General features: G+C 40.7%; 2 protein-coding genes across 3 annotated transcripts in view; one reads left to right on the top strand and one right to left on the bottom strand.

Annotated features, from left to right (window-relative positions):
* MRPL22 (mitochondrial ribosomal protein L22) overlaps nucleotides 1-3379 on the bottom strand; it is a 56314-nt gene extending 52935 nt beyond the window's left edge. The window contains exon 1 of the mRNA XM_069199626.1: nucleotides 3273-3379. Coding sequence (XP_069055727.1) covers nucleotides 3273-3348 — 76 coding nt within the window. The 5' untranslated portion in view covers nucleotides 3349-3379. The remainder of the gene's footprint in view (nucleotides 1-3272) is intronic.
* A 439-nt stretch (nucleotides 3380-3818) lies between these two features.
* Nucleotides 3819-25846, top strand: part of GEMIN5 (gem nuclear organelle associated protein 5) — a 330369-nt gene continuing 308341 nt past the window's right edge. Inside the window, exon 1 of one of the 2 annotated variants that reach the window (XM_069199624.1) lies at nucleotides 3819-4025. The gene's annotated coding sequence lies outside the window, so the exon portion shown is untranslated. The remainder of the gene's footprint in view (nucleotides 4026-25846) is intronic. The other variant, XM_069199625.1, reaches the window with a different exon arrangement.

Below are 25846 nucleotides of genomic sequence, written 5' to 3'. Positions count from 1 at the left end.
AGACAATGTATGTTTGTACCACCTTTAGCCTTAAGGGATGGCATTATTTCAATGGGACACCATGGACAATAAGGTGTTTCAGATACCATCAAAACTATCAAACAGCATTACTGGTGGCCTGGGTTAGACTCTCAGGTTAAGTGTTATGTGGATAAATGTGCTGAAGGTTTATGTTCAGATAAACATTGGAAAATGACCACCAATCCTTTGTGTTGTACTGAGTGGCCAAATAATGCTTGGGAAAAGATTGGATTACATTTTGCTGGACCATTTAACATGCTTAAGAATGAGAACAAATACATGATAGTGACTATTGATTATTTTTCCAAGTGGTTGTATTTTGCGTTTGTCAAAACTGCTGATTCCAGCATGGTCACAAAGTTTTTGAAATGGTTGTTCCAAGTTGAAGGTCCCGCTAAGGAAGTAGTTACAGAAAATGGGACACACTTTGGCCCTCATTACAACTTTGGTTCCTACCGCCATGAAAAGGCTGGCAGGAGGGGGGACTCGTAATCCCCTGGGCAGAGCTGCAAGCAGTGCTGCCCTGGAGGATTAAATCCGCCAGGACCAACGTGGCGGAAAACCGCCGGTCCCGGCGGTGTGACCGCAGCGCTTCCGCCCAGGTCGTAATACGCGAGTTTGCACCGCCAGCCTGTTGGTGGTGCAAACTCCAAAACAGCCCTGGCTGTCTTTGACCGGAAGTCATTCCGTGAAACATGTTAAGGTACCTTTATACAGTCCTTCTTCGAATGGACTGGTTGAAAGAGCTAATTGTACGTTGAAAGAAGGTGTACACAGTGCTATTTCTAATAATCTTAATGTTGTTGAGTATTTACAGCAAAAAATGTGGTCTTATAATTCCACGCCTCATAGTACTACTGGGATTGCGCCTTTTGCCATATTGAGGAGAAGGAAACCAGTTACACCTTTAAGGCCTAGCTGGTTGGATAAGATAACCGGGTGTAGTGAGGAAGGTGTTGATCTGCATCAAGTTTGTTTGCGTGTGAGAGACAAACAAAAATGTTAGTTAAAAAAAAAAACTGTGAGGGTCAACAAAAGTGAATCAAACTTTTCTGAACCAGTTAGAGTAGAGAAAGTCTCTAGAAGAGCTGTCTTGCTGCAGGGCAAAGGTTAGTGGAACAAAAATGCCATAGTGAAAGTTAGATGTGATCAGGCTGGTATCATAAAAAAAGTTGGAAAATGGAAATTATATGGATCGGTTTCATGACAATTATGCTTGTAATTTCAGGGATGTTGTTTATAACAAAGAGAAACAGGGTAGGAATGTTGAGTCTTCTGTTTCTGAGCACTGCATTATTCAACAGAAAGATGTTGACACTTCAGCAGGAAAGAATATGGGTAAGAGCTGTAGAATGAGGAGTGCCCCTGTTAAATTCAAAGATTTTGTTAGATATTAATGTTCTATTTTGATGTTATTGTGTCATATTCGTTTTTTTTTATTATTTATTTTGTTGATAAAAGGGACATGGTATTGTATGCAGGTATGTCAGAAAGTTACGGGTTGCTATGGAGACTTGTAAAAGAGGTTCTGGAATGTAACGCAGAGCTGAGGCAGTTGAACTCATCGCTCTGTGTGCCCGGTCGTGGGTCTATTATTTACAATAAATCTTATTCAGGATTTCGTTTTCTTTCCCTGTTCATCATGTCATTTTTATGGAACCCATTACAACATTTGGGCGACGAGCGGAGAATTGAAGACCCACCGACAGCACAGGACAAATTACTCTGGATTCAATTATCGTGACTTCAACAGTATGTCATCTTGAAAATAAGTGACTCCTTCCACGTCACCCAAAATCTTGTGCATCAGCCGTTGGAACACAGTCGCAGCTAAAGCCTGGCCGAACGGCAAACGAACAAAACTATAACACCCAAAAGGTGTAATAAAGGATGTTAATTTCTTACTAGAAGGATGTAGCAGGATCTGATGATTCGTAGATTTAAGATCAATAGTTAAAAACCACTGACACCCCTTAGATTTAGTCAACAGCTCATCAATTTTGGGCAGAGGAAATTTATCAACCACAATACACTCGTTTAGTTCTCTCAAATCCACACAGAGCCTAATCTGTCCATTGGCTTTACGTCTAAGAATGGGTAAAACACACAATGAGTAAGAGCACATGGTGGTGCACGGTTTCGTACATCTCTTGTATGATGATCACAGAGTACATGTGTGGGAGTTTTCAAATTCTTGACTCTGCTTGTTGTCTGTCTCTCATGTTTTAGGTTGCCATATAATGGATGGCGAAGTGAGCCCCCTGTTGTCGTTCAACTTATCTTAACTAGCAAAAGATGAAAAACTACTTACCTCTATATTTGGAAAACCTTTGCCATGGGTTTTAAAATGTTCATATGCAATTAAACGTTTGTTCTCACTTTTGCTCCAAGACACATTGTGTAGAATATGGTACATGATGCCATTGACACTGTGCTCTAGGACACATATTTACCAATGAACAAGTATGTAATGCGCCACTTGAATGTAACATGGCTAGGGGCAATCCTGTGAAGATCAGTGAATAAATGGTACAATATAAAATATAGTAAATACATGCTTTGGTGTTGGAGTGGGGGTATAGTGTTCGCCTCAGATGTGTCGTAATCCTGATCTTTTGCCCTGAATTCTGACCTTCTGTCCTGCATTTTTACCGTCAGTCATGTGCCTCCATACTAGGTGGTCATCCTCATTCAAGGTAGAGTTAGCCTCTGCCACTTTCAAAGGCTGTAAGGAGCAGAAGTGGCAGTGTGTGTGCAGAAGCAGCAAGAACTGAGCTTTGTAAAAGAAAGCTGTCACAGCTATTCATCCGCCACAGAGGTTAGATACGCTCCATCGAATGATAATCGCACCTTGACAGTCAACACGGACACGAAAGCAATTTTTCTTCACACATAGCAACAAAACAAAGAAAACACCTTACCAATTACACACCCCAAATGGTACAGTATACAAATCCCCGTGTACGGGTAGTGTACATAAAACTATATTGGGGGCAGCAAGCGTTGTATAAATGTTGCTACATTTTGTAAAGGCTTCCAGTCTCATCCCATCAGACTTGTCCCCTTAATTCTGTGACGCCACTGTGCCCTTGACTGCCCTGTGCATGTACAAAAACCTCCTGAGCTGCCTCCAAAAGCACAATTGCGCTTCTCTAATTTCTCCTCTCTAATTTCTCCGTGCAACTCCATCTCCATGAGTAACCCCCCCTGATATCGAGAAGGGGGTTCAAGCTGTTGCGCCCCTCACTCACCCTGTGTTCCTGCCATGCTCCACTCTGGTCTGTGCGGGGTGACTGCCGCTGCCGTGTCCCGCCCCCGGACATACATCCCCAGTCGCCATATTGGAAAGGGCAAAAAGCCATTAACTGAGTGATCCGTTCTGTCCTGGAAAATACCCACGTACTAAAAACTGGGCTAAACCTTGTGTTCTTACATGGACCCTTGCTTGGGGGGCCTCAGCTTTATATTTATGCAGGTGGCAGCAATGCGTAAGGACGGCTGCCGAAGTGGCATGTGTGCATCTCTGACTGCTCCTCATCGAAATAGCTCCAATTCTATTCGCAAAGCACTGGTGTTCGTTTTACAGTAAACCAAAAGTTGAACCAAATGTACTCATATCTTGATTTCTATTCTAAATGTCTTCCAAAAAGTGAAAGCAAAACAGAATCAGAACACTGGTTGTACTTTGATTGAAGGAGAGAGAGTCAAAATATGAATTACATTTGGTTTAAAAAAAAAAAAAACATCCGCCCCGGAAAAGATTATTTAGCTACCCCGGAAAAGACCGCCCCAGCCACACGCGGACTGCCTGTCACTCCAGGCTCCTGCACTGTAGCTCAGCATCTTGTGAGCCACTCTGTTACTCGTGGTGAAGAGAGAGCGAGAGCGGCCGGGAATCCTGTTACTGGTGCGGGAAACTTCATTGGTAACGCATCCGACAAAACGCACCAGGGTGTCGGCAGCATCTTTCGAGCATCCTGGACCGGGCACAAGGAGAGATTCAGGTGATTAAGAGCGTTTGGTGCATCCTAGCTACGAGTAGGTCCATGCGTCAGTCATACGGGAAACTTGTAGCCCGTGACTGATCACCTGTGTAGCTTATAGATTTTTTTACCTTCGTATGTTGTATGCGAGATTTATACGTGAATGAAGGGCACAGCCACAATCGGACCCAAATGACGAATGGAAATCACGGCTTTATACATCTGTGACTTCACCTGGTACAGGAACTCTACTCAAACCTAGAGAATAAAGGCACATACACTGGTGCTCGAGCACCAGACATATTTTGGTGTTGCTGCATGTCAGCAAACGGAATACAGAGATGAAATGGGATGTGGAATGAGCGGGGTTCAGGGAAAGGCAGTTTGTGTCAGGAGGGAAGACGAGTGAGATGTTCTCTTGAGATGATGTCCTCTCACTTTGCTTGTTAACTGCATAGTTGAGAGTAAAAGGCTTTAACAGAAACTGTTTTTTTTTTCACCCTTCAACATATGACTTTATTAAGGAGTTTGGTAGAGCTCTGTTAGTTACCTATTCACTTCAGAAGTTTAGCTTTAAATCAGTGGAGATGAAACTCCTCGTCTAATATTATTCTTCGCAACCCAAAGAGAGTTGCATTCAATTATAAGCAAATCGCAAAAGTTAACAACGGTGTAATGTGGATAAGTATTGGTATGTTGGCTCGTGCTCCTGTTATTTCTCCAGAGCGCAAGCTGGTTGTGGACAGTTATATTTCATTTGTTGGCCAGCGTTCCAGGAGGGATTCCATTCACTGAATGACACTGTTCGCGGTGGATGGTATTTCTGACCTGACTGTGGGCTCCGATTATTTACTCTAGAAAATAAACATCTTACACACCAACAGATTCTTTGCATGGAGCAATATGGCTTTCTACATATTGGCGACAAGGATAGGTCAGGTAAAGAAATAGATTGTTGAGTGTGACATGTGTTTAGTATCAGATAAGCATTGGAAATCTGTTGAATCCCGTTTGGAAGCTGTACCTTTACCTGATGGACCTTGGGAACAGGTTTCATTGGATTTTTCAGGACCTTTTGATCTCTTACCAAAAGAAATTAGATATTTAATTGTATTGATTGATTATTTTTCAAAGTGGTATTATTATAAATTTGCTTTGTGAACTGATACCAAAACTGCTATTGCGTTCCTTAACAGTATTTTGGAAGTAGAAGGTCCACCTAAGGAAATTGTTACGGATAATGGGATTAATTTCAAGATTGTGCAGATGAAAACCTTAATTGAACGCTTTAATATGAGATACCTTCAAGTAGCCTTGTACTCTCCTTCATCAAATGGTCAAGTTGAACGCATCAATACATTTTTGAAAGAAGGTGTCCAGACAGCACTTTCTTCTGGAGAAAATGTTGCAGAATTTTTAAGGAAAAAAACATGGAATTACTTAGTAACTCCTCACAGTACTACGGTGGTGTCCCCATTTAATTTGTTGCGTAAACGTATTCTAAGATGCAAATTGTATCCTGATTGGATAAAAGAGATTGTGACAGTTGAAAATGGGAAGAATATGAGGGAAATTGTTACTCTAAAGTAAAAGAAAATGGAGGATAATTTTAACAAAAAACAAAGTGAAAGGGGTACATTTTGAAGTTGGAGATTGGGCAATAGTTAAGAAACCTTATAGAACAAAGAAATCTAAGTTTACCTATCCATCCAGAATTGTGAAAGCATCGGAGGGAGCAATTCAGTTAAAGGATGAAGGGTGGTGGAGTAGGAGGTGTCTTGTGAATGTGTCTAATGAGCAAGCTCGGAAAATTGTGATGACTAAAGAACAAAGTTTAGAGAAAAGTGTTAAACAAACTAATGGGTCATTTTGGTTTGATTCCGATGCTGAAATGGTTAGAGCTAGAAATGTGAATGCATATGTTGGAAGGGAAAACACACTGGATGATAGTAGCAGTTCAAGTGAGAATATTGTAGATGATAATCTGGATACTGATGTTGTTTCTAATCACGATTTGCCTGAACATTTGATTAGAAAGCATTATAGGAATGTTTCAGTACCTGTTAGATTTAAAGATTATTATTTGTAGAAATGTTTTTTTTTCTTTCAAAAAAGGGAAGGTTGATGTAATGTGGTTAAGTATTGGTATGTTGGCTCGTGCTCCTGTTATTTCTCCAGCGCGCGAGCCGGGTGTGGATAGTTATATTTCAGTTGTTGGCCAGCGTTCCAGGCGGGAGTCCATTCACTGAAGGACACTGTTCGCAGCGGATGGTATTCCTGACCTGGCCGTGGGCTCCGATTGTTTACTCTAGAAAATAAGCATCTTACACAACAACAGATTCTTTGCGTGGGGCAGTATGCCTTTCTACAAACGGTTAAAAAACAAGAACCAAACATTCAATTCTGTAATATATAGGGGACAGGGCCGGCAGTATAAATGATCTTAACAGTATTTTTTTTCAAACATATATTTTCATACTTTTACAAAATGTATAATTAAACTATAACATATAAGTATTTGTTTAGAGTGTCTTGACTCAATACACCATTTTTGTTTTCTTTACACATGTTGCTTCAGTTTTCAAATGTATTTCCAGTAATACATTTTCTCTCCATGATACATTTGTCTTCCAAAAGTGCTATGTGGTCTTAAAAATGCATCCTGCACGCGTTCTGCGATACACATTGTTATAACTACTTCTTCAGAGGGTGAAATGTGAGCTACTACCTGTTTATATTCAAAGTAACTTCATACCTGAGCATCATCAGTGGCACCTTCTATTTCTGTCTCCAAATAATTCTCTTTGAGGACACTTATGTTCAGTATACACTTTTGTGATTCTATTTCAGGGGTAAGTATCCAATTAGTCTCGTATGATAACGGGCTCTACTCATGTGAGGGAATGCAGCGTGCGACGTGGCCGAGCTCATGTTCAAATTTTGCACCCTGAAGAAGCGGCGATTGTAGGAAAAGCTTTAAGGTGCAGAAATAAATCCCACGTAGACATAGGGTTAGAAAGGTATGCAGCTGTATTCTTCAAGCGAAGGTCCATTCAGTCTATAAGTCCAAGCAGTGAACGCCCAATGCTATTCTCCGCCCCCTCTTAAACTCTATTCACATTCAATCCCACGCTCCAGCTACCTTGAACATAAACAACACCAACAAGGTGCATCATTACAGTTGAGACAACTTTGCATCATTTAATGAAGATACGAGCACGGCATAATCCAAATGTCGTGCTCTTCCACCTGTTACAAGACTAGCATTTTTTGGTGAAGGCATGAGCGCAGCATTATACAAATGACACGCTCGTCCACATGCACTAACATCCAACAGTGATGGTAACATTGCGTGTTGGCTGTACGTTTTTTAGACAGCATCACACTTTGGGGTTCAAATGTAGCATTGATTGGAAAATTGTTGCTTTTTGGCTAGAAGCAATTTAAAAATTGAACTAACGGTTGTAGAAAAGAGTTGATGCAAATGTCTCTAAACAAATAATTGTTATTGTTTTATAACTTTTGTATGAATACAAGTATGGATTTTTTTTTTTTTTTTTTTACTCCTTCCTCCAACCCACTCCCTCCAAAATTACAGTAACCTAATTTTGTATCTTATTCTGCAACTGTTGTTAGATTTAGAAAGGCGCCATGGGTCTCTGCTTGGTTGGGTTCAGACTATGTGCTGGGCCAATGATACACACTTGTATTAGAGGGTGCCATTACACGCTTCAAAATCCCTGCATTGAGACAAATAAGCAAAAGATGCTTTAACTGTTTTCCTAAATACATGTAATTGGGCTATGTCCTCGAGCAGCAACTGGAGATACTGAACCTCAAGCTCCAAGGGTCTCTGACCCCCTTTCCTCACGTTTCTGCTAATTGAATACTTTTTGGGAGAACAAGTGTGCGGTAGTCTTATTGTATGGTCCTGGGAGAGCCATACAGGCTTGCAAGTTTTTGTGGGTACTGTGTGCCCATAGCTCAGGTTGTTTTCTGTGCATGACAGAGACCCAAACGTTTCAATCTTGCCTTGACGGGGCAAGTGAAGGAATTTCAGGGATGTTGCCTATGATCTTTGATATGGTCAGGCATTTTAGCAGCTGACTTTGGGTCATTTTTACCCGATTGAGTTTCTTTGGGACTTCTGGGTAGATGATGTTGCTGTAATAAAAATGAGTCATTAACAGGGCTCCTGTCAGGTACACGCCTCGAAAAATCATAATTTTTTTTATTAGACCTGACGGTCTAGTGACCTTAATATTCTTTCTTCTCAACCTATTATTAAGCTCTAAGCCCATTAAATGATTTCAAATTATCAGATCCTGGGCAAATATTTTAATTCACTGTGCTGCCATTTTAGTCTTTATCACACATGATAGCACCTTCAAATACGCGAGCGAGTTCAGTATGTCTGCTGTACAATAAACACTTTTGTTTTATTCAGTAGATTAAAGATTGCTCCGTATATAAATCTAGCCACATATAGAGTACGCATGACAGCTGACTTGCCTCTTAGTTCATTAACCGCATTGTCATCAGTGCAGGGGCAGGAATGTTACTCAAATCATGATTAAAATGTATCACTTTTAATAAATACATACCTGAAGCTTGAAGTGGTAGCACACTTATTTGCAGTCAGCAGATTTTCTATTGAAATGCCCGTAACATTTCTCATGGACGTGATTTTACTGATAAAACTATATAGTGTATAATGTTTTGAAATCGAGTTTCTGCAAGTATTTGTCATTTGCGCATAACCAAGTAAAGTGTTCTGATTTCTTTTGCTTCTATTTACATCTTTGTTTGCATCATACTTCTGAATCCTAAAAAAAAATATTTCGTAATTCCTGATATATTTTGAAATACTTCTACGATTCATATACAAGGTGTTTAAATGTTGTGCGTTAGGAGTAAAAACTGACATGTTACAGTCTTTTACAGTATTTTCTTTCACAACCATTGCCAGACAGCTCACTTGACAAAAACCTCTGACTGTAATAAGAGAAAGAAATGTAGACACCATTTTTCCAGGTAAGATACAAAATAGTCAGTAAAAATACAAACTGACATTTGACCTCTGCCCTTGAACAGACAGCAACTGTGCCAAGATAAAAACTAGAATTAAAGGTGCTTTATCGCTCATTCACTTTCTGAATGGGCAGAACACCTGTTCTTTCCAGTTGAAGTTCACTCGCCAAAACAGACGAGTAGGTGCTAAAAATAGCTCAGCCAGATAAATTCTTACTCGCCATAGCGAGTGGGCGAGTAGATTTTTCGAGGCCTGACGTAGAGTTTGAGATTCATTCTGAAAAGTGTGATAAGTTTCCAAGGCCATGAAAGCTCCAAATTCATGCTGTTGGTAACTGCATTAACTTGAGAAATGAAAGAAAGTTCAGTCATAAAGGATTTCCAAATTCTTCACTTCTGCTAGGTTAGGAGGTGTCCTGCTCCTCCTTATGATGTGACATTAGATTTGCCTCTATTTGTGCAAAAAAAGCTCTATTGACTCCAAAAGAACATGTGGTTCAGGCATCTTGTATGAGATCCCAGCTCTTAAGTTGATTTGGGTGTTTGAAGTTTCATCTTGTATTTGTCTAGGAACTGAGCCATAGTGCACATAGTAGTGCTGAATTAAAAATAGGACTGGGAACACCCACCTTAATGTTAAAGAGGACAATTAAAAAAAAAAAAACATTTTCCAGGGGATAACAGTGCTCCAAGATGGTGATAAAGCCCCCATTATTGTCTCCTCCTCATCTTCGCTCGGATTGGCTGACCCAATGCACTAATTTGCATGTCCCAGGCAACCTATTCAGTGTCGTAGTGTCCTGAATTCAATGGAGCAGTTGTACTGAGGCATAAGCCCAGGAAAGTTGTGGAAGAGTTGGTTGAGTTAGTTCTACTTCCCCACTGCATTCTGTAAGGACAACAAATAAAGCTGGTGTGAGCACACCCAGAACACCTTACAGCTCACATGACTTAGAATGTATGGGGAAAACCGATTTCTTCTCTGTGCCCTGCACCTGAACCATGTTCTGTTTCCATGCACACAGAGAGGCTGAAGGGATAGAAAATGTGCCAGTGAGTACTTACTTTGTGAGAGTGAAAGTCCGATACATGCCTAAAGACCTGATCCAGGTGGGAGACTAGCTTTAGAAGCCAAAGGCTACCTCCAGCCTGAAATTACCTCTCCTTTAGAAGTCAGTGGGAGAAATGCATTCTCCCAATTAGTTTGTTTTCAAATGTATGAAGTCCGATCCCCCTTGGGGGTACTTTCAGCCTTGTACAGGCCATGGTTGTGATAAGCCTTTCCCACAGAGCCTCCCAACTGCTGACACAGTGAGGTGGGCTCAGCCCCCCCTCCTTTGTTGGAATATAAGATATGCTTAGTAGTGCTATGTAACACCACTGATATTGTTGGGAAGGAATCAAAGGGGAGCTCTGATTACTCTGAGGAAGGAACTCCATGAGCAATCTGCAGCAGCTCCTCTGTGGACATTCACTTTCTAAAGGAAAGAAGATGCTCTTCAGATCTGTCACATGCCTTCTCTTCACAAATATATGATTGATTGGAAGCCAGAAGACACTTTCTGAAGACCATTGAATCAACCAGGAAGACATTCTCTTGGCGAGAACTAGCTCTGGAAGCATTGTTCACTGTGCTGGAGTGCTAAACTGATCCATTGCCACAGTGTAAGAGCACAATGGCAAAGGTCTTGCTGGAGTCTAGTGATTTTAGGGACTTTGTGGTGGAGAATATCTTGAGAATGTATACACTTCTTTACAGTAACTATTGAGTTCTTGTGTGCTTAGTAATGTTTTGAATTGGGTATAAAAGGATGGGGATGGATTTAGAAAGGGGAGGTAGTAAGTTGTTAATGGGAGAAGGAAAAGTGCCAAAGTTGAGTGATTTGTTTAAAAAGGAGAGGGGAAGTCTGAAAAAGGAAATGGAAATTCATAGTAGTCAGAAAGGTTTAGGATGAGTAAAAGAGAAGAGGAATGGAACAAAGGTTGAAGAGACTATTTTTTGTAATCAAAAAACTGAAATTACTATATATGTATATATGTGTGTGTGTGTGCATATATACATGAAACTAACGTTTTATTGGCTGAAATAAATCGCTCGCTATACAGACCCATCTGTACATAGAAGCAGAAATATTTACATGGTCACATCCGTATCTTCTGAAGCAATACAGTTTCTTCTGAAGCATGCAGTTTTTTTTAAAACAAATAACCAAAGTTAGCTTATACATATATGCTTGTGTGTGTGTATTTATATGTATGTGTGTGTGTGTGTGTGTGTGTATATATATATATATATATATATATATATGTATATATATATATATATATAGGTGTGTGTGTGTACATGTGTGTACATGAATGAAACTTAGTGAAGTTTTAGTGTCAGACATAAATCCCCCTCTCTTGCTCTCTCTCGCTCTATCTATAATCATAACAAATCCCTTGCAGGGTTAGAGGTTAGAGTGATGCATAAATTATGCAGAAAAGAATTGAGAACTCTGGGTAGTTTACAAGTTTAGGTGGAGAGCAGCTCCAATAATGAGCACCCTGCAATGCCCTAGATTTGCTCACCTCAAATGCCTGTTTATCTAGCAAAGATTTTGCTGTACAAATGGCAAAAGACTTTGTCCCTATCTAGCTCGGCGTGGATAGCACTGTGCTAATCTTATGCCTAAAAACTTTGCTAGATAAACAGACATTTGAGGTGAGCAAATCTAGAGTGTCGCTGGTGTTGCAGGGTGCTCCTTATTGGAGCTGCTCTCCACCTAAACTTGGGAACTACCCAGAGTGTGTGTGTGTGTGTTTTTATATTTTTTTATATATATATATATATATATATATATATACATATATATATATATATATATATACACACACACACACCCCCTAAAAAAACAAAAAAAGGTTAAAGTAACGTTATAGTTAAGAGAAATGTGAATTAGAACGTTTTAAACTTAAAAAAAAACACAGAAATTCACCAGTTATAGATATCTCAGGTAACTGACATTTGCCCTAAGGTATCTATAAATTGCGCTCCGGTCAGGCCTAGGGCTTCAGGGCATCCCAACCCTGCCCCTTAAGTTATTATTTTTTTTTTTAAAGTTTTTGAGGACTCTGAACTGAGTCCCAAATCTTAAGATGGCTGCCAGCCCTTCCTGGTTGAGGAGGAGGCAGCCAATTAGATCTCAGTTTGAGATCTGTCTGCTCCACGAATCCTCCACGGCATTATATATTATTATTATTATTATCACCTCCGTTTCTCTAAAACTACTGAACAGATTTACACCAAAACACAAACAACACTCTTTCTGAAGCAAGATCTACCTCTCTACTAAATTTGATGCAAATCCGTGGAGTGGTTTGATCTGTAGCAGTGTCTAAAGTTCCTATGGGAAAATGAATGGGGAAAACGCATTTTGGGATAACCCCCTAACCCCTACTCACTTTATTTTCTTAACCCCCGCTTGATAGATCACCCCGAAACTGTCAAAGTAGCTCTTTAAAAAAAAAAAAAAAGTTTTGTAGAGACTCATCAAATGGGTCTAAAATTCACTGAAAACACAAAGGCTACATGGAGGTTATTGTTAGGAAATAGGATTAAAAAAACATTAGAAATTCACTTAAAACCCAAAAGGTTATAGGGATGTTATATTTAGGCCCCGCTGTGCACAGTTTTTTTGGCAAAATGTTTTTTCAAATTTGCGGCAAAATGGTTTTTCAAATTTGCTGCAATTTAAAAAAAAAAAAAAAAAATGGTTTTTAGCCCTATGGGGCAGGAGTGTCCCACTGGGACCCCATCACAAGAGCTAAAAAGTCAGAGTGTCCCTATCCTGCCCCCTTTTCCCTTTTTTGTTTTTTTTAATTTTTTTTAACATTTTGTAGTGGGACTGGTTTGAAGTGTTGGCAGCCAATCAGAGTTGTACATTTTCCAGCACGAGCTCGTCTCTTTTCACAAGTCACCATGAAGGATCCACGGCCCTAGATATACAAATTTATTTTCCCTTTAATATCTCCAAAACTACTGAATGGATTTATGGCAAATAAGTGAAAGCGTAACCGTAAAGCTAGCTTTCTGCCAAATTTGATGTAATTACATCCAGTGGTTCGTGCTATAGTCGTTTCTGAAAGTCTGATGGGAACCAGTCCCAGGATGCTTGTTTCTGGTCCAGGGAGGACCTGGCCTGGCAGTTGGGGCTGGACTGTTCCCATGGGGAACAGGGTCAAGACTGATTTGCATATAGTTAGGTCCAAACTGGAATGGCATGGTGAGCAAAACAACTGATGGATTAAACCCAGATCTGTGACTGGGGGTGAATGTTTGATTTGTTCTGCATTCTGTCCATCAACTGTTCTTTTTGCATTGGTTTGATGAGAATTAACATGGGAACCACAACTTTTTTGACCTCCTCACTCCCTTTTGTTTCGCAGACCCTTCTTGACGGATCACCCTGAAACTTTTTGTGCTCCACAAGAATCACTGGCACACAATCTTTTGAAGATTTCGTGAAGACACATCAAACTGTGCCAAAGATATAGGCAAGTCAAAAAAACGCTTTTACTATGGAAACATGGCAACCACCACTAGTATATATATATAAATATATATAGTCACTGAAAAAGCAAAGGTTACAAGATCGTTATAGTTAGGTCACATTTCAAACATACAAAACCAATGAAATTCAGCCGTTATCTGAGCTAACTATAATTTACGCCCCCGCAATGCACTGCCTATGACCTCACATATCACATCACTGTAGTTCTATACATGTGTGACTGGGTGTGTGAGCAGGTCTATGGATGAGTATGTGATTGAGTCAGTTATTGTATGGGAGATTGTGTGGATGTGTAAGTATCTGTATGGGTGAATGAATGAGTTTGTGAGTGGATGCTTTGATTGAGTCACTGGTGATGTGAGTCGCTGTACAACTGAGTGGGTGTGTGAGTGCTTGTAGGAATGAGTTGGTGCGTTTGATTGTTTTAGTGAATGAGTGGGTGAGTCAGTGAGTGTATGTGTGAGTAGGTGGACCAGTGTCTTGATTGCATCTTTATGGTAAATGATAACTAAAGTACAGTATGTTCTACCAGAAATTACTATCTGTCCAACATTTAAAGTTTGTAATTTCAATGTCCAATTTTGTTCCATCAGCTCTGCATCATGGAAATTTTGCTATAATGTATTTACCACTCCTGTATAAACAATGTAAAGAATACATTTGATTTATAGTTTGGAGAGGTCATATTTTGGCCACTCTGCCTTATGAACTTATCAAAAGACACACTTCACAACAATCTGGTAGAGTTAAGTACAGGAATCGCTCAGAATGGATTTCAGTTGCAGATGCAAAGAGCAATCATCATGCTCATGGTTTCATGTATAACTCTGTCCAAATATGTCTTCATTATTTACATCTTCGCCCTCTAAAACTCCAAGGGATCACTATAATAAATTCCTGTACATCTTGTTGAACATTTAGAGTAAAAACTACAGATCCACTATATTTGTCTACTAGTTGTCGAATGGCTGAAGCAGAATGTATTACAGTTCTGTCACGAGATAAGTGTTGAAGGCAATTAGACAGTGCTGCGGACAATGTGTTTTTCCCTGAAGACATTTACAACATGTGGTAAAGGGAATAGAACATTGAGAACAACATTAGCGTAGCAGTTTACCCCAATAGAGGTTTCTAATTGTGTCTACAATGTCTCCATCCTTTTCCAGTTTTATTTTCTTTATACTTTCTTCTTTAGATTTTTTTTTCTATCATTGTCTTTGTTTGTTTTGTTATTTTCCGCTTAGGGCATAATACCCATTTTTCATTAACAGGATACTATGTTAAATGAGGAGCATATTTACTTCTTAATCTGGTGTACTCTCTCGCGCAATTTGCATCTGCACTAAGCTTCTTCTCACCAAAATCAACCAGGAACAAACCACATACTGTTCAAACTTGTGACAATGCTACATACGACATTCGTTCTTTAAAAACTGTACTCCCAATGTTAATAAATACAGCATCAACACTTAAGCCTTGCGACTTGTGGATCATTACGGCATACGCAAGACAAACTGGAAACTGTTTTTGTCTGACATACAAATCTTTCACAGGCAAAAAATTTACAATACTTCATCTAATTTGCTTAACATCATCAACCTGATCAAACCTTATAGCTAAAAATGTAACCTCATCACTGTAAGGAAAATTAATAAAATCAACAACTTTACCCAGGGCACTATTTACTAATCTTTCCTCTACATTTAAATTAGGTCTTAGAATTATTATACAGTTTTTGCACACGCATAGATATTTCTCTAGTCCAGCAGTCCTGGATACAGATGTATCCGAAGGGTTTAATTAATCTTGTAATTTTTCATTTAGCAGTATAGTTACTCCTTGGTGTTCCTGTTTGTCAATAGCAGTAATATCAAAAATGTTTTCATTCTCAGGTTTTTGTAATTCTTCATTAAATGCTGTACACTCGTGAAGTGTAGGCATTAAATACACTATATAATTTTCCTGTTTACAAAAGTTATACATCAGCTCTGCTGCCATCTTCTTATAGGAAAACAGTTTCGTAATAAGTCGACTTTCCAACATGAGTCTTCTCTCCTGTCAGAACTTCTATTCTCATGTCCTTTAAAATATTTCTGTATTCCATGTCAAACGCTTGATGTATATTTTTAACAAGTTACTTGTATTGAATTGAAATATTGGCAAATATTTACATTGCCAATACTTCTTAGTGAGTTTTGAGTCTCCTTCATGTACAAGAGCGTTGAAAACAAGCTGTCCTTTTACAGGAGTAAGTTGTAAAAGGTCTCCAAAAACATGATGTCATATTCAGTTTTGAGTATCTGTTGCATTCTCGGGTAAACAAAGGCAGGCATGATATTGTAGGCCATGCTCAACTCATCAGTAATTAAAAGCTTAATTTTCTTCAATACTCTTGGTATCTCATGACAGGATTCACCAGATAACATCTGATATTCCAGTTTATTGTAATGTTTATCTGGCAGCATTAGTAGTCTGTGTAAAGTTATTCCTTTGATAGTGTGTGCAGCTAATCCGTTAGGTGCTGTAACTATACACAATAAGTTAGATTCTATAGTTTTTTGTAGGTAAGTGGAGATAACTTTGGTTAAAAAGCTTTTACCAGTACCAGTCTGACCACTAATATATAGTAGTATTGGTTTGAGTGATGAGCAATTGCATAGCTTGTTTTCTTGTCGCAATCCACGTTCTATTTTCTCTTTTACTTCAATATAAATCTTTCTGTGCATTGTTGAGTTGTCCGACTAACCGTTCCAGGTCTACAGATTCCTGTCTAGCTTGTTCCATGGCAGTTTCTACTTCATTCATAGCTACTGCAGCTTCATTTTCTATAATAGGTTTTCCGAGAGGACCCCGACCTAAAGATGCTGACCTTTTGGCTTCTTTGAGAACTATCCTTAGCTAACTCAGCAGCAAACATTTCCTCCTGTTGTATCTCATTTAACATTTGTAAGTAGTTTTTGAACATGGGATATTGAATACAATCTTTGACAGAATTAAAATAATCTTCATAGCCTTAATAATCCCCAAGTAATTCCAAATCGGTTTGTCAAGGTTTGAATAATTGAAGAAATGCTAAATAGAAAAATTGTCTTTTCTCGGGTGCTTAGAAGCTAAGTGTTAGGTAGTTAATGAGGTTTTCTTTTCCATGTTTGACGAAACATCAGTCATATCCATGTACTGCATATTTCCCATCGCTGTTTTCACTCCCATTACTTCTGTATCTAAAACTTTGACGAATTTCATAAAGGCACTTGTTTTCTAGATGTGGACACCTTCTTGGATAGTATGTAGCCAACATACTTGTTTTCACAGTGTCTGTACTTTCTGCTTCAAACTGCAAGGTACTAAATTTCACGGAATGACTTCAGTACTCTGCTTCTTGTAGTTGATAGACCAAGAGTTACCAAGATAATTCTTTTTGATTTTAAAAACAAACTTGCCAAGCTCAATCTGTCACAGGCTTCATAGGACACATTTCCCTATTGGAGAGCATTTTCAAGCTGAAGGCATACAATTTCTTTCTCTGCAGAAGTCTCTTCCCACGTCTCCTTCATCTCATTTTTTTCAGACTTTGTGATGTACTGTGTGACATACCAAGCCACGCAAATCGAGCTGTCTGCAACAAATTGTATGTTCCACATTTTTAAAATCACAGGATTGTAGTCATTAATATATTTGGAATCTTCTGTTCTCTTTAAGTTATGTGTTTTGATCATTTCCGTGTCAAAGTATGTCTGACTAAAGGTTGTGGAAATCCAAATCAACATCTTGTGTAAAAAAGAAATTGATATGGACCTGTATGTACGACAACAGTACTTCCCACATCTTGTGTGTTCGAAACCGCAAAACTTGTGGTCTGAGACCTTTTTCACCACTGTGTTTTGGTGTGCTACATGTCACACACTGATCTGTAAACGACAACACAGACTCATCACTTTGTGCTCCAAATTTGGGTGCGTCTTTTATCCATAGTAGCATGTGAATGTGAGGAGCACCTTTTGCCTGGTACTCTTTCCACCAAAAGAAGCCACTTGCTTCTCCTAGAGAAAGGGATCGGTTTTGTTGCAGATAAAAGCAAGCATAGATTTTAATTTGTGGTTGAAATATCTGCAAACATTTGCAGGATCTAATGAGTAAAGTTTTTCAGCTGTCTTTAAACTGATATCCTTTAGGTTAGAGCTTGCTTCTCTTAAGAATTGATTCATGTCTTCCCATGCGTACTATGCGCAGCTCACTGTCAATAACCACGTTTGTAGTCACAGATTTCTCAGCGTACACTTCAGTTCTCCATGACGACAGAACCAATATTCGTTGGTGCCTCGTTGGCACACCATTACATTAATCAAGTTGTATTCTATGTTTTCCTCTTTCTTGAACGTTCGTAACAAAATCTCTCGCAGACATTTTTTGAAGATTAGCCCCTGTTTTTAGAATGTGATTTACTGCATACAAAAGTCCAGACAAGTCACTCTCAGATAGAAGGTGAAATATGTATGGGATACACTCTACGAATCTTGGATCCTCGGAATATAATTGTTCATCGGTATTCAGCTGCTGGTATTTGTATGGGCCATTCTTCATGCGGACCGCCTACTCCAGTGGGAAACAAGTAGGGGACAACAGCAAGCCTCTAAAAAAAATTCCCACACACTCAAGAAAGCTCCTCTAGCCAGTTTCATTAGGAAAAGGTCAATAGCACTGCCAATGACTTCTTTGAAATGTAATGGGTGTATGCTGTAGTGCTTATAAATTTGCTCTGATCGGGATGGATCAACTTTTTCTATTTGTTCACTTCCTGGCAAGCTCTCTGCAACATTTGCTACATCAGCTCCACATCAACATTTTTATAATAAATATTATTTTGTACCGGGTATAATGTTGCTTTTTTAATAACACCTACTAACTCTTGCCAAATTGTTCTATTCTTAGTCGGTACTCCATTCACCTGCATAATAAACGGTTCTTCATTGTCTTTGTCTGTCTTTACAGTTTCAACATTTTTTAAAAATCTAATGGCAAATACACTACTCTTCCTTTAAGGCCTTTCAATAACTCCTTTGGATGCATTGGACGTGTTTGTGGTTCCTATCAGATAATCGCTTGAAATGTATGTACAAATTGTATAAGGATAGACTCATGCATTTAAGTCTCATAGTTGTGAAATTTTCACAAGTTCTAACCTGTTATTCGCTGCTCCAACTGGTGTTTTCTGATCCTTTAACTTATAGCAGGACTTGCATATAACTTGCTGAATGGTTAAGTCAAAAAGCGTCTCTACAAATAAATAAGCAGCAAATTCTTGCCATTTCCGTTTTCTGCTTAGGTTTTGGAAAATATATCTACATTTCGTGTTTGACTTTTGTAGCGAGTGCGTCTACAGGAAATGCAAATAAAGTTTGGTTTCTCAGAACAAGTGGTAGTACACTTTGTAATCTCTTGTTCTAAATTCTCAGTAGAAATACCTGTGCTTTGTTCCTCGATAACTGTACCTACAAATTCCTCATTCTGTCTAGATTCCTCTTCAGGACCAAAGAACCAAAACTGGGCATCTTCACAAACCTTTTCTATCTTTTGTGCAGTACCATGCAAAAGTACTCTATCTGTCCTAAACTCAATGCTGGAGACTTCACACAGTAAAGTCACCTAACTAAACTATGTACTTTTGAATGGTGTACTGCCAACATTCTAAAGTGATGAGAGGTGCTTTGGCACACTTTCTTCAATGAACATGCTAATGAATGTCCTTATAAATGTATAAACTATCTTCCCTCACATGGATCTAATCCTTGCAAAATTGTTTGTTTGAGACTTCTACAAGGGACCTCATGTTGGAAGGTACGTAATAAATCAATAGATTGCTGCTGAATACTACAAATATTGCTACAGTTTCATTTGTAAACAGGGCCCTGTATGTGCCTTCCCTGAACCTCTTCAGCTATCACCTATTCCATATAACTAGGAACAATCTCCTCTTTTTCAATAGGACTCACATCTTTCATTTCATAACATCGACCAGTTGAATCAACTGCATGTACTATTGTGTTCACTTGCAAATAACCTTCTTCATTAAAGAAAGGTTCAGTAGTGGAGTTATGCTTCCATTCACCACTAATTTTCCCCACCACTAGTTTTATTAACAAGTCTTTTTCTTTGCCTGCATCTCTTCATACCCAACATGGGTTTATCCAATGTCCTCATTCTATTAATAATCAAAATAAAAAGCTTCCTTATCAGTGCAAAAGCCTTGTCAACTACTGCCTCAACATATTTTTTGTTTCGCAACTTCTCTTCTCTTTCTGTATTGCTTCATATTTTTAATAAGATTCTGAATTATCCTTGCATGAAACATTCTCACTCTATCTTCTTTGAACTTGCTGTCTTCTGGTTAAACTTTCAGATTTCTTCTTTTAAATCAGTCACAGAAAGTAGACAAACTTGTCACATTAGCAGAAATGTTCTTCATTTTGTAAACATTTCAGTTGCCCACATATTGATTTAAAACAAACGTTGGTACTCATACCAGCAGCTTTTTTTTCTATTTAATGGCATTCTCCTCATGTTGCTCCATTAGTTTCTGTGCTTCAAGTATGTAGTATAGTTTCCTCAAATTCTTTTTTTGCTTGTGTTTTTTCTGCATTTTAGATATCTCCTTTAATTCAGGAATGTATTTCTGAAATTAAACAAATAGTGTAATGTGTACCTTTCTATTATATTATTCAATTATATAACATACACATTTAATTATTATAGAAACAATTACATCACTGTGATCTCACACTCTATATTATTAAATTTTAATGTTGAAAGAATATTACGGCCTTCTCCATTATCATAGACACGACTGTCTGACTCAACACATTTACGTTTTCCATAAATGTGTGCTTCTCTGCATTATGGTATGTCTGTTTATACTTGGATACCTTATCAAATGCGTCAGTATTTCTCTAAGTACATTAGAGTATACATAATTGTGACTCTTGTTCTATCAGGACACATGTCTACTTATACCTAGTGGTGTAACTGTATACGTTAAGTGTATACCTCCCTCTCTTACTGTATGGTTTACCATATGACTCAGTATGTCAGTGACTATCTCTCAATCACACAGTACACATCAATGCATTGATGGGTGCCTCAATGTACGCAATAGCGTGTTCCTGGATATGTCAGGTTATGTATTAGTATGTTTTAATTTATGCCTGGACGTGTCCGTATAAGCATCAGCTTATTTATAGTTGTATTACTAGATACATATGTGGGTTTTTTTTAAACTCTGCTTTATTGAGTTTATAATAACAAATAAAAACAAATCAAGCAGTGCATTGTCATATGCGAAATCAGAATGTCCACTGTTCTCCTGAACGGAGGTTGATGATAACTGTAAACAAAAACATGGAGCATATCCATCAGACCAACAGTGTCTCCTCCACCCTCCCCTTCCGCAAGAACCTCCTATGTAACCAAATCTTCATACCTCATCATAACAGCGATACACTGTTACCACAATTGGTTGTCACCTTCGTGCCCGGCATGATATCCTGCAGTCAAGGATCCTCATCCGAGCTCCAGTCAGAGCTGGAATCTTGGGTTCCCGTGAAGCGCTCCAACAATGTATTGCAGGCCGTTATGTCTTCCAGTGTCCCTTCTTCCCTGCGTGTCTTATTCATGTAGTGTTCCTCAGCCACCCCCCTATTCCAAGAAATCACAGGACCAGTGAGAAGGGGATGGGCTTCTTGTTCCCATCTAGCCCATAGCCACCCTTCGCTTAGCCAACACCTGTATGGTACCCACCTGCCCCGTGGTCTCTGTATTATACCCAGTAGGCAAGTCAATGGAGTTGTCCCAAGTCCCAGACCGGTATCCCTGTCCAGCTTCCGAACCACCAACCACCAAAACTGCTGCACCTCCCTACAGGCCCAGGCCAAATGGATAAAGGAAGCACTTGACTCCCCACAGTGAGGGCATCCTGTCTCCCTTGTCGGGTCCATCTTATTAAAACGAACAGGTGTGATGTAAACACGGCGAACAAAATGAAAGTGCAACAACTTAAATCTATGATTACAAGAAACCGTGCTTACCAAAGACAGTGCCAATCTCCAGTCCCCATCTTCAAAGGGGTTCTCCAACTCTCGATCCCAGGCTCTACGGGCCACACACTCCACCCCCACGCTGTCCTTATGCAGCGCTCTGGAAAATAGAGTAACCATGTGGGAAGCCTCTCCCCAATTTATTAACCAATTTAACATCTTTGACGCCACAGGGGCCACCGGGAATCCAGACCAGACCCTCCGGGGCCAAACTCTCAATCTTGGCATATTGCAAGAACGGGCCAGCCCTCAATCCAAACATCTCACGCCTCCTGAAAGGAAATAAACGCCATTGGGATATAAATCACCCGTCACCAATCAGCCACCCATTCTCCAAGCCTCCATTAACATACAAGTATCTATGTCCCGAAAGGGGGCCAGACTCTGAATTTTCAGTTCCCTATCAAAGGGAGCACGACGTAGCATCCTCTTAACCACCTGTTCCCAGATCCCAGCTGTGTTTTTAACCAGGTAGGGGACAGGAGTCACCGACCTCCCACCCAACATTAATACATGCACCAGTGCCTCATCTCCCAACATGCAAACAAACAGCTGCTTCTCCCAATTATCCCTCTGCCTCATCCACTTAGCAGCATGTTGTAAATGCGCCGCATAATAATAGAGTCTAATATTAGGGCGTTCCAACCCTCCAGCTTCCATATCCTTTTGTAACGGAAACAACACCACCCTGCTAGGACGGCCAGCCCAAACCAAGGAGATCAACAAGCTATCCAGACGACAAAAAAGTCAAGCTGTCAGTGGAAACAAAGAATTGTGTACCAGGTAAAGACACCGTGGCAAGAACACCATCTTGGCCACCGCCGCCCTTCCCATCACGGAGAGCGGCAGCTTATTCCAGAACGCGACAGAACACTCCAACCCCTCAACCACTTGTTCCACATTGTGCTTTAGGTGTGCCATCGCCGTATGTATAACCCAAATACCCGGATACCGGAAACTTTCAAATTCCCACTAGAGCCCCACCCCAGGGAGATCCTCTGCATCACACAGCGAACCAGGGGAAACCGTGACTTCTTCCTGTTTACCCGTAGCCCAGATATAGCCCCAAATTCATCCATTAACTGCAATAACAGAGGGACTGAGACACCTGGCTCTCTGAGGTACAGCAACGCATCATCAGCATAAAGGGAGACAACATGTGTGGCCCGTCCCACTTAAACACCCCAGGGCCCCAATTTCTCACGCAGCCAGGCTGCCAGCGACTCGACCGCTAGAGCAAATAGAAGCAATGACAATGGGTAACCCTGCCTAGTACCCCTACCGATCGTCCAAACATCTGAGAACTCACCGCTCACCTGAACACGTGCAGTGGGAGCAGTGTACAATAGATGCACCCAAGTGCAAAATTGAGGGCCAAATCCCATTCCCTGCAGCAATGACAATAAGTAACTCCACAGTGTTAAAACACTTCTCCAGATCTAGTGATACCAAAACCAATTTGTCTACCACCCCCGCTGTTTCATGTAAAACATGTGCCAAACAGCGTAAGTTGTACTGGGACCAGGTATGAATTCGCATTGATCCTCGTGTACCAGACCCTGGATCACTCCACGCAGTCGGGTAGCTAAAATTGTACACAGGATCTTGACATCCGTTTTAAGCATAGTAAGCGGACAATATGAAGCAGGGCCATCAGGGTCCACTCCAGGCTTAAGCATTAGACAGACAACACCCTGTCGCATGGTCTCGGGGAGAATTCCCGGATGCCGAGCATCCCCAAACACCCCCAACAACTTCTCCCCCAGAGGAAACATTTGTTACAGTTCAATCGGGAAACCGTCCCCAACAGGCGACTTAGGCTTCGACAACGCCTCCAATGCCGCACCCACCTCTTCACCTATTATCTCAGCCTCAAGGCTTTCCATACAATCTGGCTCCAGACACAGAAGTCTCAACCAGCCCATAAACTCACCTAATCTAATGTCCGAGACAGGAGGACCGGCCCTGGACACATCCTGCAAATGCTCTACTAATACCTGAAAAATGTCCCTGCGGTTAGTGACCTGTACCCCTTCCACATTCCTAATACGCAGGATGGAAGGATAGTCAACCTCCTGCTTAAGGAGCCATGCCAACAGTTTACCCGCCTTGTCAACCTCCCAGAGAAGACGCTGTCCATACGATCTAAGGGTAACCTTCTCCAGTGTGTCCCAGCAGTCACTAACCTTCTTGAATAGCCGAAGCTGCTCCTGCCCAACCTCCGGTGTTACCGGCATCTGATGCTGTGCTATCTCCAGTTCAATTTCCCAACCTGTGAGCTCCTGTTCCATTTGTTTGCACCCCCAATTGTTGTGCCAATACACACTTCCCTTAAAAACTGCCTTCATGGCATCTCATTCCAAGCCCCCTGAGTTTGTCGTACTCCAATTCAGATCCAAATAATCCTTAAGGGCTGCCACCATTTTCTCACGACAGCCAGCCTCCATTAGAAACAAGAGAGGCATACACCACCCATGAGACACATTAGCATCAGCTCCCCATAACACATGCATCAGCACTAGTGCATGATCAGAAAAGAACCTCCTTAAATGCTTGACATCCAACACCTGTAAACATATCAGTCTGCCCAAGAGGAACAGATCCAACCGGCTATATGTAATGTGTATCTTAGAATGACAGGTGAATTCCATCACCTTCAGATGCAGTTCTCTCCATCCATCCCAGAGACCTAAATTATGCATAATCGCTGTGAGAGATCTCATCAATGGCTTGGTTCCCCACTTAGGAAGAGAACGATCCACTCACCATCCAATATGCAATTATAATCTCCAGCCCATATCAAATGGGAGGCCACCCCGTGCCCCAACAGTTCAGGTATGGTGTCATAAAATGAGGGATCATCTATATTAGGTGCGTAAGTATTTAGAATGGTAAAAGGCCTTCCATCCAGAGTGCCATGTAAATGTATATATCTCCCTTCCACGTCAGCTTCGCTGTAGATATGTGTAAACGGGACCCCAGGGGCAATCCAGATGAACACTCCCCTTGCATAGGAGCAAAAGGATGCAGAGAACACCTGACCCTGCCACTTTTTGGTAAGCTTATGCGATTCCTCTACTGTCAAATGAGTTTCCTGCAGACACTCAATATGAACCCTATGTCGTCTTAGCTAGGAGTGCACTCTGTAGGGGGTAGTGTAGCTCTTCAGACCCCTAACATTCCTTGTCAGTATATTCATCTGTTGACCCATGTTAAGATTGCAAATCTACCCCTCCCGCTGGGGATCCCTCCTCCAGCCCCACGCCCAAAAGAAGGCAAGACCAATCCTATCTCACATTCATCAATGCACTGCCATAATAAACTTCAAACTGTAGAGAACTTGCACAAACTTTCCACCCCTAAACCCCTATACCCACCCCGGATGAACAGTAAAACATACCTTTCAAAATATACTGTAAATCCATATATACGTACGCTGCCAGGACAATAGCCCAAACCCCAACACCCAAAAAGCCTACCACAACTGTGGAAGTGAAAACCCCCCGTCCACACCAGCATACACTATGCCTTCCACCCCATCCAGATATCATCTAGGATAAACATTTCCCCCCTCAACCATTTAGTAGACTGACGTATAGAGCCCCTTGAAACATCTTCTGAATGAGGTTCATATCTCCCAGTCAAGCAGGGCGCAGACCGGAGGCCATCCATGCGGACCCTAACCGAGCTTTACAGGCAGTATCCCCATAAAGGTCCACATATTCAAGAATCAACAGATAGCACCCCATCCTCCTTGCCCGATGGGCCAGGGAGCACCACCGCCTGCTCAATATCGCCCACCGCCATAGTGCCATCCTGCTGTATTTCAATTCTGCTACAAGAGTCAGAGTCAACACATCTCAGCGCAGAGACCCGGGCAGGGCCCTCTCTACGCCTCCTCCAGTCTGCACTATCCACTCCAGAAGTACAAGCCGAACCACCTCCAGACCTCACAGAAGAACCCGGTCCAACCCTGTCCCATATCTCCAGACATTCTCAGGATGCTCAAAGAACTGTGTTTTACCCCCAGAAATCACCTTCAGCCATGCCAGGTACAGTAACATGTAGCTGATGTTCATGGCACGAAGCTTGGCCTTCACCTCCAGAAATCTTTTTCGGGATGACTGGATGGCCTCGGTGGGGCCCCAGGCCTGGGAGGAGCAGCCAACGC

Source organism: Pleurodeles waltl, chromosome 7, assembly GCF_031143425.1.
Source record: "Pleurodeles waltl isolate 20211129_DDA chromosome 7, aPleWal1.hap1.20221129, whole genome shotgun sequence".
Classification (NCBI taxonomy): domain Eukaryota; kingdom Metazoa; phylum Chordata; class Amphibia; order Caudata; family Salamandridae; genus Pleurodeles; species Pleurodeles waltl.
The sequence above is the reverse complement of the archived record's forward strand: the minus strand, read 5'-3'. Positions and strand labels throughout refer to the sequence as shown.